At 42.5% G+C, this 15579-nt stretch overlaps 1 protein-coding gene across 1 annotated transcript in view; it reads left to right on the top strand.

Annotated features, from left to right (window-relative positions):
- The window catches only part of PDIA5 (protein disulfide isomerase family A member 5), a 97681-nt gene extending 84988 nt beyond the window's left edge, over positions 1 to 12693 (top strand). The window contains 2 exon segments of the mRNA XM_048952592.1: positions 2488 to 2622; positions 5487 to 12693. Coding sequence (XP_048808549.1) covers positions 2488 to 2622; positions 5487 to 5567 — 216 coding nt within the window. The 3' untranslated portion in view covers positions 5568 to 12693.
- The last annotated feature ends 2886 nt before the right edge of the window (positions 12694 to 15579 follow it).

Below are 15579 nucleotides of genomic sequence, written 5' to 3'. Positions count from 1 at the left end.
GTTACATTCCTTCTGAAAATTACCATTTCTCTCCCTGGCTTTAAGAATAACTGAGTGTATGCTCTGAAGAGTTGGGCTCAAAGAGACGTTTGTAGAGCGGCAGTGAGTCCATAGGGCCATGTGGGAGCCTGTGTTAGGAGTGCTTCAGGGTACAGCAGTCCACAAATGTGTTCTCCAAATGCTGCTCTAGATGTACATGTCCCTTGCTGTTAGGCCTGCTAAGGTAGCATGGCCATTGCAGTCATGTTTATGCTGGGATCTTCTTGCCTTACTTCATTGCATGACAAACGCGCAGGTGGAGCACCTTGTGCTGTAGAGGAGAGCTGTATTTCAGGCACTTACACATTGAAACTCAGGAGGGGAATGGAGTAAATGCATGCAGTTAATACAGTTGCTGTTGGTAGACACAGTTTGAGCTGTTCACAGTTCCTTCTGAAAACATGGGAAAACAAAATACCTGATTTGGAGAGACCAGCATGACCACACGTCTTGGTGGTGCTTTCACACAGGCTGCCCAGGGAGGTGATGGAGTCACTGTCCCTGGAGGTGTTCAAGAAGGCTGTGAATGTGACACTGGTGTTAGTGGGGATGGGTTGGGGTTGGACTGGATGATCTCTGCTAACCTTAGTGGTTCTGTGATTCTCTGATACTATGATTGTAGCCCTTCAGTCATCTGATTAGAGGCATCAAGTAACGCTATTAACAATGAATGCTTAGTGCACTGCATTCCTTTACCATGCCTTCTCCTTGCTGAGATCTATTCTCACAAAAGCCTTTTGTAAAGTAATGGGGTTCTTTGCTCCAGCCAAATCCAGCCTAGATGATTCCAAGGAGGTGCAGATAAAAGGCTTCTCTCCCTGGCAGCGTACTAAGGACTAGTTTTCCTAATCTCCAAGGCTTTGTCTGAGAACAGGTGGATCATCAGTTGTGATAACGCTATGTCTCAGTTTGACTACTAAGATCTGGATGACTGCACATGTACCCTCCCCTCTTTCTGATTCTAATCTCTCCCTGTGTGGTATTAGAGAAGTTGAGGGGGAAAGAAAAGCAGTCTTAGTTATTCTTCCTGCTTTTGGGGAGCCAGGACTTGAGTACTTTTTGTAAATGAATATTGTGACATCACATAAACGTTTGTCAGCATTGTGAGGTTTCTTGTACAGAGAGGTAGCCAACAAGGCTCTAAATTTTGGCTGACTGCTAAGGTTAAGAAGACATTAAAACTTGGATGATCCTCTTCATAGTCTATTATTCCTGCCCTTTTGTATAACTGGCTCTGAAGAAATAGGAGTCTTTCTATTCATAAGGAAAAAAGAAAAAAAGTGTGATCATCCCTGTTTGTAACAGCTGTCAAGAGCCTTGTCTGTGTAATAGTCTTACAAATGTTCTAAACAGTAAAGCAAACCAAATATTTAAGGTAAGAATATTATGTACCTTATCTGTGTTTTCCATCTGAAGGTAGACTCCAGTGTGAGCCTACTGAGCATTGTTTCGTCAGGCTTTGAAAGCCAAAACAAAACAAGCAGGTTAATGAAGTTGGCTTTTCCATTCTCTTTAATTGCTGTTAGGTTAATGAGATGGGGTCTTTGGACAGCTTCACCATGAGACTGAAGGGCATTGTGGCATATTAAGTGATCTTTTAATTATGGAAAAACAGTTCAGCTGCAGCCTCAGAGTCACGCAAGCACAAGGTATTTGGTCACATTGTTTGAAGGAGGCACTTGTAGTGGAAACCTGAAGACAAGATGTGTCTGCTATGAAATTAGCACTTGATACATCATAACCCATGACTGCAAAAATTATTCTTCTAGTTTGTAGTTTTTTGACACAGCTTGTGCTTAAATCTGCTTACTCTTCGGCAAAGCACGTCATGGGGTTGTGAAGGCAAGCAGTTGGTGCTCAGAGCCAGAGCTGCTGCTCACTGCGCGGTCGGTGTGAAATGGCAGCAAAGGGCTCTACTTCTTTGCATTACAGCCTGTGAACTGTGTTTTGGTTTAACATGAGAAATGTTAAGTGCAGCCCTTTCTCAGTACTTCACAGGTTCGGGTTCCAAATGTCAAATGTTCCAAACTGGAGTTAGCTTGAGCTGGTGCTCGGGGGCTGCACTTCCTCGTGTTCCCTGTTGAGCAGGCAGGCTGCATCCTGCTCAGTTGTTTGTGTGACAGTAGCATCTAGAGGCTTCAGAAGGAATTAAAGCCCATTTTGCTAATGACTGTGCCTACATACAGCCCCTGCCTTAAAGCATAGACAAAAAAAGAAGACATAGGGAAAAAAAAAAAACAACAGATGAAAGCAGGCGAGCTGTGCACAAGCAGCCTGCTTCCCTCCTGGCACTGCTCAATGGACAGGACTCCTGGACAGCACTCCTCTGCTGTGCTCTTGGCAGAAGACATGAGTCTCTCCCAATAGTATGTATAAGCTGCAGCAGCATCCTGACCGTGGAGTCTTGCTTGGTATTCTGCTGCCTCATGCTGATCTCTTGCATTGCAGATCGCCTACGCTGCGGTGGACTGTGCCAAAGATCAGAATCATGACCTGTGCAAGCAGGAGGGAGTTGATGGCTACCCCACCTTCAACTATTACAACTATGGGAAATTTGTGGAAAAATATACTGGAGAGAGAGGGGTGAGTAAAAGCGAGTCATCACCTGATAAAGGGAGGAAGTTCTCTGCCTGCCTTGCAAAAGAATAAATGCTGCGTGGTAAATTTTTTATCATACTGAAAGAATGTATAGCTGCTTCTGTTACTGACACTCACAGATGAATCACTGCATACCGCACCACTGTGCATTTCTGCATTACAAAAATATTTGGTTTATTTTAGGAATATGAGGAGAGGAAAAAGAAGATTTGGTAATGCTTTGTTACATATTTAATTTTTTAAGCTGAAATACGAAGTCAGTTTGCACTGAGAGAAAGTGGAGATGTATTACAAGGGCTGCTGCTAGGTGCAGAAATGCCAGAAGATACAGATCTTGCTCCTGTCACTTCTGGAGCCAGTTCATGCATATACTGTAAACATGCTTCAGTTCTACCAGGCTGCCAAACAGACCATTGGTTTCACAGCAGGGACAGAGCTGTCCTTTGGAGACCAGAGGAAGCTAAATGTCTCATTCTCACTGGGTCAGACTCAATCGTGTAGCTCAGGATGGATAGTCCAACTGTGCCATCTAGCCAGCGGACTGAAGTTTCATCCTTTTGTCCTGCTGTGGCCATCTAATTATACGCTATGAATACAGTGAGCAGAAATGGAATAATGTGTTCTGTAAAATGCCTGAAAATAAGGAACTGATGTGGTTATTTGTGTGTTGTCATAAGGATGTGGAGAGAGGTTACTTCTCAGCAGTGATTGATTGCTGAGAGAAGCTAAGGTCTGCAAGAAGAGACCCTCTGGTCTTCAGGCTATCCAGTCATTTTACTAAAAGAGCCCTTTGTGAAAGTCATTGCTGCTGTTGCAGTGTGCCAAATTATAGAGGAGCATGATGGAAAAAAAGCCAGATTCTGAGGTTCTGTCTCAGTCAGGATCTTAGGGAAGCCTTCATGGAGCTTGGCTTCCCTGTTTTCTCCAGCACTGGGACCACAGTAATTGCCAGTTTGAGGAGCTGATCCAGGCCTTGTTATGGATACTGTGTTAAGTTCAGATTGGGGATCTTTTCTTAAATTGCAGAATCACAGAATGGCCAGGGTTGGAAGGGATCTCAAGGGTCATGAATCTCCAGCCCCCCTGCCACACGAAGGGCCACCAACCTCCACATTTGATACCAGACCTGGTTGCCCTGGGCCCCATCCAGTCTGGCCCTGAACACCTCTAGGGATGGGGCATCCACAACCCCTCTGGGCAGCCTGTTCCACTTTCCACTCAACCTCACCACTTTCTCTGTAAAGAACTTCCCTCTGACATCCAACCTAAATCTTCCCTCCCTCAGCCTAAAACCATTTCCCCTTGTCCTGCAGTTATCAACCCTTTCAAAGAGTTGATTCCCCTCCTGTTTATAGGCTCCCTTTAGGTACTGAAAGACTCCAATTAGATCACACCGCAGCCTTCTTTTCTCCAGGCTGTCTTCACAGGGGAGGTGCTCCAGTGCCCTGATCGTCTTAGTGGCTCTCCTCTCAACCCTCTCCAACAGCTCTGTCTTTCTTGTACTGGGGGCTCCAGATCTGGACACAGTACTCCAGATGGGGCCTCACAAGAGCAGAGTAGAGAAGGACAATCACCTCCCTGTCCCTCTCTTCTGATGCAGCCCAGGATACCATTTACTTTCCGAGCTGCAGGAGCACACTGCTGGCTCATGTTAAGCTTTTCATCCATCAAGACCCCAGATCCTTCTCTGCAGGCCTGCTATCAAGGACTGCTCCTTCCAGTCTGTAAAGTAAAGTTGGGTGCAGTAACCAACAATTAGGTACAATTTCAGCTGCAATCTTCATATTTCTAACCCCTGCTTACAGAAATGGTAGGTGAAAGGAGGTTGCTGATAAGAAGAATTTAGGAAGACAGGAGTGCTCTGAGACCACAGCAGTTGGGAGATGATTATCCCAGTGCCAGAAAATAGACTGACTAATACTCTGCATGCAGCCAAATATTTATTGGCTAAAATTGAATTACCAAACAAGAACATCACGTTCTCTGCTGCTGAGAGCTGTGTTCCCTTTCCACCTCTCAGCCCCATGGTCTTCTGCTTCTACAGCATCAATTAGGTTTTATTATCTCCAGTGGTGGCAGTGCTTTGTGCAGTGCCTTCTGTGGAGCTTGCAGCTCTGTTCAGACATCTGTTTCAGTAACAAAGCACTGTTCTGTAAGGGGCTTCTCATGAGCACGATGGCACCTTTTGAACCACCTTGGCCAACTACCTTGTACCTTCCAAAAGAAGGCACTCGACAGCTTTAGAAAAACAGTCTTGACACAGTTGTTGAAATACAAAGGTTGATGTCTAAGCATCCAGATTCAAAATTTTGACTGTAATTTTCATAATATTTTGAAAAACTATAATTCCCTTCATCTGGATAGTGGAGGAGGAGAGACGTCATTAGCAAAACTATTATGGGACGAGGAGTGGTGACAAATATGTGTATAGGCAACAAACAATCCACAAACAGATTTCAGAATGGCAAAAATAGCTTACAAGTAAGGCAGGACAGTTCTTTGAGCAGTTTCAGCAAAAAGCATATGTGGCATTTCTGGGGGCAGTTTTCAACCTTCTGTGACTGCTAGGGTCTTTCTGTGCACCATCTCTTCACAATTTCTTGTGGAAAATGGTGAACTGTGGAATCTCTTTGGATTTTCTCCTTGCCTTTTAGCAGAGCAGCACAGGGCCAGAGTACTGCATGATGGAGCAACGCAGAAGCAATAACCATTCCTTAGTTGATAACGTGCCAGCTTCCATTGGCTGTTGGACACAGAAGCTAAAAGTGTTCTTGGCATGCAGTTCTGGTTGTGGATTTGTTAAAATATATATGTATATATGACCCATATATTTTTTTCTTCTAAAACAGGAGGCCGGATTCACCACTTTCATGCGAACCCTTAGAGAAAGAGACCATGAGAGAGTAGGAAAGAAGAAGGATGAATTGTAATGTCTGCCTCAAAAGAAGCTTTCCGCTGCACTGTGAATGGTTCCAGGTCTTTTGTTAATGCACCTGAGACTTCACACGTTCTCAAGACAGAGACTTTTTTTATAAACAGCCATGGCCATTTTGTACAATTTTGAAATAAAGTGAAACCACTTGATTTTTAAAAGGAAAAAAAAAAATTAGAATGTTGCCATAATGTTTTAAAGAAAAACTTAGCATTTTCTCTCATGTTGTGAGAGTATGCCCACTGACACTCCTATGCAATATTTTTGTAGTCTATAGTGTGTCTGTAGGTGTTTGATAAGGTGTTTTTTTTTAAGGGTATTGCAGTACATGTTTAACAAAACAGCAGTGAGGGGGGAGGGAGGAGATGACACTTTAAAAAGAAAAACAAAAAGCAGCAGTGAAGGAAAGTGGACTTGCAAGACAAATATTATCCAAATGCAGTTTTACATTCTTTTGAAATACATACATGTTCTTCGGTGAAATCTGGGGAAACAATATTAAGGTGCTCAGGGATAGATAAGGTGTTTGAGTTAAGACATTATCATTGGCCAATCCAGATCTGTTGATTTCATTTCATTCTCTCTACCAGGACTGTTTACATACCTCTATAGAATGTATTGACTTAATTGACTCAAGTATCAAAAACCTACAAAGCATGGGTAAAATTAAACTAAGCCCTCCTTTTTGACATCAGTATTGACAAATGCCTCTGTACGTTATGGTATGAGTAATGATTTTATGGGATGTGCAGTTACCCTTGTAGGGTACACAGCCTTCCTTCAAGTTTTGACTGGGCCATCTGAAACATTTGCTGAAAATGTTACATTTAAATGTTTTGATAAATGCATACTACTTCTGATAATGCAGTAATTATATATGTTAATGTTTACATTCCCAAAGTTTATCCACGTTTGTATGTTGGAGAGTTTCTTTCTGCTCTTGAAGGAGTTGCATACACAATCTGTTAGACAAAGCCATCCCTGTAAAAGCTGGATTAGTAGCAGTTGACTTGTTAACGCCTGATTTTTTTTTTTTTTTTAAAAGACATTTTCTGGAGGTACTTATGGCTTTCACAGGAGGGGAGCAAGAGAGGAAAGAAGTTGTGGTTCACTACAAATAAATCTGAAAAAGGAAAGTTACTTTTATTGTTGATCAGCCTTGTTCAGATTCCTCTGTGTTGGGCTGTCCAAGAGAACAACCACAGGCATTGGTGGAGCAGGCATCTGCAGGATGGATGCCCGCTCTGTGCTGGGGATGGCGTAGTGTTTGGCTGTGCCAGGATCTGCATCCATCCACCTTCACACTCAGCAGCAGACCAAACAGCTTTTCGCAATGAAGCAACACGCCTCGACTCTGTCACCTTCCTTTTGCTCCTCGGTCTGCCTGTTTCATTTTCTGTTTCGAATGTTTTAATGCACAGCACATCACTGTGCGGCCCAGGAGGTTCATGGCAATTCACCTCCATTCTGGATCTGTTTTTGTCCTTTCTCTCACCCAGTGAATGGCCCTGTGTGGTTGGCACTCGTTAGGCTGCTGCAGCCTGCTGCAGCCAGTAGTGAGTAATCTGGAATACCAGTAGCCTGATGGCCTTGTATGGTAGCCAGCTTGTTAACTGTGACTTAAATTTAAAACTGGTGGAGCTGTGCCAAGTATTTTCCCTTTTTAGGCACCTTCAGTCTCTTCACTTAGTCAGCTGTCCGGTCATAGCTAATATCCTAGGGTGAAAGAAGCTTAATTTATTAAGTCTTACTGTTTGTTTTCTTTCCTGTTAGCAAGATGCTTCATGTTGCATTCTGTGCTTTTGCATAAAGTCATGACAGTTTTCTCCAAGCCAGCCTCGTGCTTGGCAGCATGTGTTCCACCCTGCACTTAACAAGTAATACGTACTGATGCCATTGGATTTGAAACAGGAATTTCTTTGCCTACCGGCAGACAACTGAGAACGATAGTGCAGAACTTCCTGTGATGTTTTTGATCTCAGAGTCAAAGCAGCTGGCATTAAAGAAGGCAAATAGTCTCCAGAACTGCTTGTAGGCTGTGCCTGTGTTTGTGCTAATTGCTGAGAAATGTGGACTTCTTTTGAAGGGAAGAAAATAAATCATTGCTTGCCAATGGTGACATCACTTGTCAGCATCGTTCTGAATTGCAGGCTTTAGTAAATGTTTAGGACAGGACAATTGCACACTGTGCTTCAGACCCGTAATTCCTTACAGCTGGTTACACCATAATAAAATTTAAATTAAGGATTCTCGTTTTTCCCTTCGGTCTTTTATCAGTTACTTCTTGGCCTTGGGCTTTCATTTTTTTTTTTTCTTGGCTAATCACGTGTTAATGCACAAATATAATATATTTGTGAATAATTTACCTTCTGTTATGAGGTTGTGATTCATCTGGTTTACAGCCTGAATTTTTTTTATTTTTTATTTTTTTGAAAAATCCATTTTTGAACACCACAAACAGTTACATCAAGTGGCTGACGTTAGCCTTAGTTACTGTGAGCCACAGTGTGCCATGAGCTAGGAGCTTTACTTCCAAGGTTGTTCAATTAGTAAAACCAGGTTTACAGTCAGTTACAGTGTTGTAATTTCTCATGTCTCGAGTAAAGCAAAAGTTAGTATTTGTATTTGCTAATGGAGCCAGTTTGTTGATATTTGTGTCAGTCAAATTAAGTTGAAATTGATTATTTTTACATGAACTGTGAATCAGAAGTATCTAATATGTAAGAGCTCTTATTTTGTGTGAAATGACCAACTGGTCCAACATGCTCAGACTTACCAGCCAGTCCTGGGAGATGCATGACCTCAGCATTTGTAATCACATAGGAATTTCTGCCATGATTCAAAATGGGTAATCTGATGTTTCAAATCATGAATCATTTATCAGCAAGAAACTTGCTGATAACAAATGATTTGGAGTGAATCAGAGTGTTCTGCTCCGGATGAGTTTGGTCTTTCAGCCCTTCTAAGATACCTGACATCTGCTACACAGTTAATCCTAAACAGATTGAATCTTGTTGAGGAAGAGTAAAACCTGTACACCAGCAGAGGTGTGGAACAGGGGATGTGCATGGCTTCATTCCTCAGCACTGGTTTGGACAAGATACAATAGCCCACTGGTCTGGCTAGTCCTGTTGTTAGACCAAGAAATTATAGGCAGCAGGAGCAAATATTTATGCAGACTGGTAGCAGCTGCATGGGAAATGGTTTCCTATCTAATGAAAGATCCTGAGACATTGGATTACTTTCATCCCTCAAGGGAGTGGAAAGGAAGTGAGACAAATCTAAAATGTATGAATACATAGACGTGTGCAAGTCAGGTCGGAGTCCCAAGTCTGGGCACATGGTTGTATTGTTGCCCACTGCAACCCCAGTAATGGTTTGGTCTCTTCTTCTAAGGAGTTGTCCATCCATCTCTGACCCAATAAATATCCTTATTTCTTTAAACTAGAGCAACTCCTCCAGATGGGACTAGAACAGACTTGCTTTTTGATCGGAATGAAGAACAGATGCCCAGGGAAGTGGTGGAGGTTTTCAAGAACCGTGGAGATGTGGCACTGAGGAACATAGAAGGCACGGTGAGGATGGGTTGGTGGTTGGACTGAATAATCTTACTGGTCTTTTCCAACCTTAATGATTCTATGATTCAAAGAAAAGCAACTTAGCAGATCTTCATTTCCTCCTTCTCCCTCCTGTTGAATTGCATTCTGGATCTGATAGTCCCGTTGACCCCTAATGCCCCCATAACCAGATGCATTTGTGTAAAACAGCCTTGGGAATTTCCTAAACTCCCACTCAGCCCAAATTAGGCTCACGCATTTTGCTGGCTTAAATGTCTCTTAGCAGCCATCCAGTAAGATGGATTGATAATGATGTTTTTATAAAAAAAGAGAGATTAAACATAAATACTGTATGTTCTCACAGTATTTAATTTGGGAGTAAAAAAGGAGATGCAACTCCCGTATGAGTAAGCTCTAGGTGAGTGCTTCCAAGGGAGCCTCCTTTCAGATGGGATTGCTTCCTGGATGGTTTTACTGTTTAAAAAAGTTCACTGCTTTTCAGGGGAAAAGTCAGGACTGAGTGACTCAGTCTGTAAGTCTGTTTTCCTTTTAAAAATAAAAAGCAAAATTGCTCTCCGTATTCTTTATAGTGTTATGTTAAGAGAAAGAAATGTTGCTTTTACGGATTTCCTAGAATAATACTCAACCCCTGCCAACTGCATTTTACAAACTGTGAAGCAAGCCATTTGCTCAGAATGATGCTCAGCGGAGCAGGGACTGTTGTCCACGTGCATCTCATTTTAATTTAATAGGTTTACTTCAGTGTGATTGGGTCTGTAATGTTACACTGGGATCTGCAGGAGTGCATTCTGGAAATGGGAAAAACGAGATTTATCAGCAGGTGCTGAGCATTGGGGCCAAACGCTGGCATTCCTTTGCCTTTGGCAGCCCAGTATCAGTGAATGCTTGGTGCTTTGCTGGAAGCAGCAGAGTTGAGCCCCAGGGGTGCAGCCCTTTGGCTGAGGCAGTTGTGTACAGAACTGACTGGAAATCTAAACTCCCTGTTACTATTTTTTGTGGCTTGTTATGAGAAGATGCTGTGTTTTCTCTGTGCATCCTGCTTTTATTTACTGTCTGAGAAAAGAGAGTACGTGGGTGTTTCTAGAAAGGGATTCATTGCCCTAATGCTAGCCCATGGGTGTCCAACCTTCTGGTTTGCCTGGTCCACATTGGGTGTCTAGAGCCGCATCTACAAAGGTTGCTCCTAACTTAATGCCTCCTAATTATTTCCATGGAAACTATAACTGATACAAAGAGCATAGTAACATTATTTAATAGAGCAAATTCTCAGCTACAAAACACAATTTTTTCCATGTAGTGACCACCATCAGCTCTGCATTTTCACCAGTGATGAACAAGAGCCTGCATGCTGTGCTCATAACAATCTGCACCAGCAGAGGAGACCCACTGCTGCTGTCACCACTGCTGAAACACATCACCCACCATCTCTGTGTGCTCACATCCACTGTTCAGTCTCCAAAAATTTTCAGCAAGCATCAATAGATGTCAATGGTTGCAATTTTTTTAACGCAGAAAATGTAAAATTAGTAGTATTTGTGAACTTGTTTTTGTGTAACTAAAGCATCAGGCTTGTTCAGTGGCAGTAGTTACAGTTCTCAATGAGCTCTCAGGCGTTCATCAGAGATTTTTGGTGAAATTTTACTCTTCCCATGCTTCGTTCTCAAAACCAGTTGTTCACAAATGTACATACTGCCAAAAAGTGATGACATGAATAAGGTGTGATTGTGAAGCGAGGGATATTTCTCTCCGGTAAGAGAGGACTTTTAAAAGTATGGTAAAGAGACATGATCAAATTTTTGATTGCAACTCTATATGTTCCTTTTGAAAATTCACAAGTGATGTACTTAGGAAAATTGAGTCACAAATAAACCAAAAAATTGATTATTTTTTCACTAATCTTGAAACCTATTCTCAAATTCCTTTATCAAAAGAGGAAGCATGCCTGCATATTTTTTTCACAGGACCATGTTTAGCCAATGTATTAAAAAAGCTTTTTTGTCATAACTTGAGCTGGCACTGGACTGCACCTCATGCCCTGTCTCAGAAAGCATTACAGTGCTAATTATTCTCATTAGCTTTCGGACACTGATAATTTATCCTTCTTACTGCTCTTGAATCACTCAGTAATGAGCACCAGTTAGTCACATGTGGCAGATACTGCTCCCTCCCTCTTTGCAACACGATTCCTTTCAAGCATTCATCACAGGAAAAAAGCTCCTATACGAACAAAATCTTTTCAAATGAGTCTCTGATGCCCCACTTAAGTGGGTGTCTACATTGCAGGCATGCAGAAGAGCCTTCTTCATTAATAAGAGCAATTCTGCGTGAGCTGATTAGCTCTTGCAGCTCATTTGGTAGCAAATGTGTAAATCCGTCACACTCTAAATGCCAAATATGTGCCGAGTTCAATGATGGAGAAGGAGGAAATGTACAACAGTCGAGGCTTTACTTGCAAAAAGAGGACCTTACCCCATGCATTAGATTGGAGCTCTGGATCTGTCTGGAGCACTTGTCATTCCTCTGCTGTGTCATTTTTTTTCCTTGCAATATTAATAATTCTTCCTGCTGCTCTGATGGTCCTTTAGCGTGTGTGGGTGTTTAATTTTGTCCCTAACGTTTGTAACAGACACCTGATAGCTGGTCTCAATTCCCATAAAACAACAACAGCGGAATCGACGCAGCCTTCCTTGCACAGCCCATGAAACCAAATTAATCAGTTGCTAGCGCTGCATTATTAATGGCTCAGTCACCGTCACTTTTCTTGTCCTTTTTTGTTGGTGACAAACTTAGGAAGAGAAAGGGGAAAGAAGACTGAGCAGCCAGTTACACAACTGGTGCTGTAGTGTTCCTGCCGATGCAGGAAAGGCACTACAAAATCATCGTACCTGCACAGAGAGAAGCTGGCTTACTGCTGCAGGCAGTGAGTTAATCCAAAAAAAAAAAACCAAGAAAATTGGCCTGAAAAGCTCATTTATGCATGATTTTATTTCTTTTCTTGCTGAGAACCTGCAGAGCTAACCCAGCTCAGAGGCCTGGACCTTCTGGCATGGGGCAGCCAGGCACACCCCACTCACTTTCCTCTATTAATATAGGGGAAACTGTGGCACGGACTCAGCTGCATCGCTGACCAAAGCAAGATTTGGGCTCCGTCTTTTGCCATATAAATCATACGTGTATATAGAATCATACAGAATAGCTTTGGTTGGAGGGTACCTTAAAGATCATCTCATTCCAACTGCCCTGCTGTGGGTAGGGTTGCCAGCCACTAGATCAGGCTGCCCAAGGCCCCATCCAACACAGGCTATGGGGACAGAGCTTCCCATGTCCTGAAGGCAGGGGTTCTGCAGGCTGTGCAGGTGGCTGTGAGAGCTGTGAGCTGGTTTGGGGCTTCTGGGATGAGTTGGGGCAGGAGTGAAATAAGGCAAAATCTCAGAACATCTTTTTGGTGAATTGTTCAGTGGCTGGCTAGCAACAGCCCTCCCTCACAGCTGCGTGAGGCTGAGTGCTTCTTCTCTTCACACAGCATTTCTGTTCAATCAGACATCATGACTGCCAGCTTTATTCTCTCTTTCCAGCAGCTCTATTGCTGGAAGCCAGCTTTCTCCAAGCTGAGCATAAACTACTGCATACAGGATAACATTTCCTAGGAAAATGTGGACTGTTGTAATGACCCACATCATCCTATAATCTCCAAGTTGCTGGTGAGGAGGAGTTTGCTTATATTCCCTGCTCCCTGAGCATGAAACAGGGCAATCAAGACCAGCGTTGCCTGTTGCATCTCCAGAATGTAGCAAGACCTCTTAACCAGCCTGGAATCTGCTTACTGTAGCGAGAGCAGGGACAGTTGTGCTTGGGCTGGCCTGCAGAGGGGATATGACCTTGGGGACAACATGGAGAAGACAACTTGGGCTGAGGACAGTTTTTCCTTTCCATAATGTAAGGAGCTGCCTTCAAGGTTGATATTCTCTGGTACAAGGGAGGAGAACTGGTTCATTGGAGAGCTGGTGCAGAAATACAGAACCTCTAATTTACATGGTGCTGCTCATTCTGGCTGGTCCCTTAGGACATAGGAGCCCATCACTTGCAGGAGATAGCACAAGAATAATAGCACGACTCCTTTCTTTCCTCACTGCCACAGCCTCCCTTAGGTGAGAGAGCAGAATAAGAAGAGGGACTACAGAAGCAGCAGAGGTAGAGTTCACCATGTAATGAAGTCATCTCTTTTCAGTGAGGCACCACAGTATTAGGTGCAATAGGTTTATTTTGGATAGATGTATAATCTTAATTGTTGTGTGTTGTTTGCATTGTACTCTCAAGATCTAGGTCCTCATTATGCTAGATGCTGTACAAATATATGAGACTGTCATGCATGGAAAGGCTTTTATTATGTAAATAGTCAGGTTGGGAAAAAAAGAAGTGGTGCTATCTGTGTTTTACAGATGAGGCAGTGAGAAGAAAAAAAAGGAAAAAGCATTTTGCCCAAGGACATGCAGTCTGTGGGTCAGTGCTGGACTTGAAATTCAAGTCTCGATTTAGTTCCTTACCAGCTCTTCTTTCAATTTGGGTACTGCGCACAACATAATTAAAAATAAAAATGAAGCACAAAGACAACAATACCATGTGTAATTTATCTCAATCTGGAACAATCATCCAGTACCTCTGGGCCAAATCCTCCCCCACTCTTCTCTGTTCTCCAAAACCTGTATTTCTTTCACGCCTTATACCTGTCATCACCTTACAAGTCACGTTACTGCATGCTTTGTTCTCCGATATTCTGCAACATAAATCATGTTTCACAACAAACCTGCTAGGGAAAAGGCTCTGTTCCATATGGGGCCATGTCCCATTGGCACAGCCCACTCCATTTATATTCCGAGCCTTTTTAGGAGTGTTACTAGAAGTAACAGTTCTAAATATTTAGAGTAATAAAGTAGAAAGGATGCATATGTGCTTCTGCCAGTGAATACAGCAAGGCATCCAGTGTGCTTAGCATCACTGCTCAGCTCTACCTGCAAATTCAAAAATGCATTATTGATGTAAATAAATAATCCATACTGAAGACGAATAAAACATGGATTTCATTTGGAAGGCAGAATGCATTTGCTTTGTGTATATCAAGGCTTTATGCCAAGCTTTAGGAAATAATGTGGAGGGAGAGAAATGTAGAAGTCACGACAGTCAATGGAAAACAATAAAACTGAATTGGTATTTACTAAGGCTAGATAATGCCAGACTAACTCAATAGCTTCCTCTGATACAGTAATTATTTAACTAGACAAGGAAGGAAAATCTGTGTCTGGACTTCAATAAAGCAGCTGATTAGGAGCCATGTGTAAAATTATATCTCCTACCTGGGGAAGTCTGAGATTTATAGAGAAGCTGAAAGGCAGGCAGCGTGCTAGGAGAAGCTGAGGCATATCAGAAGGGAATCATCTGGAGTTCCTAACAAGTCAGTCTTAGGATTGATTATTATTTAATATTTCCTTAATGACCTAGGTGGAAAACAGAGGCGCCTGATAATTAAAATGTCTTGAAGTCACGTGGCTAAGAGGCATCATTGGTGCAGGGAACGTTCAGAATGCCACACAGCAAGAATCCAATGTCCTTGGTGAGGGAGGTGACAGCAGAACAACTCCTGCAGGAAACAGCAATGGCACAGAAGTATTTGTCCTATACAGTGTGGACCAAAAGGGCTACTGAAACCCTACAGTGCAGTAGGAGAAATGCTAGCAATAAAGAAAGGGAGTATAAATGGCCCTGTATAGGACCCCAACGAAACTTTGTGACAATATGTGGTCCTGATCAGTTATGTTAAAGCTTATGTTAAAGGATTCTTACAGAAACCAGCACAGAGAAGAACTGCTGAGATGACAGGAGACTGAAGGACCTCTTAGGGCATGAAAGTGACTGCTCATTCAGCAGCAGAAGCCTGAGGTGAGAACTGATTGCTCTTAATTAACTCACTGGTAGGGGAAATACTAAAACAAGGGGGCATGAGAACAAGCGAGAATCAATTGCCACGAACAACTTGGGCTATCAATTTGGTGTTTTTCATTTACCTATCTGGTGAGGGTGTAAAAATTATAAGGACAAAAACATACCTGGTTTTAGCTCAGAAAATGTTTTACATGGATTATTTGATACAGCTGCCTGCAGTAACTGGGGATTGGATTTGATGACCTAGAAGTTCCTGCTGGGCCTATGCCATAGTGTATTCCTGTGTCTTAGTGAGTTTCTATTACCATGAGCTATCACCTCTATCTTACATCAGAAATTGCAGTACTTACTAATCCCTCCAGTCCTAAGAAACCTTTCTGTCTTTCTGAATTAAATTTCAAATAGAACATCCTAACTGTGGACTGCAAAGCCATGCGTTTGTTTCCTGCCCAAGTAAGTTTGTTGTGGCTTTTATCATAAAAACTAATTTCTTTA

This window comes from Lagopus muta, chromosome 8 (assembly GCF_023343835.1).
Source record: "Lagopus muta isolate bLagMut1 chromosome 8, bLagMut1 primary, whole genome shotgun sequence".
Taxonomy (NCBI): domain Eukaryota; kingdom Metazoa; phylum Chordata; class Aves; order Galliformes; family Phasianidae; genus Lagopus; species Lagopus muta.
This window is presented reverse-complemented; position numbering and strand designations above follow the sequence as displayed.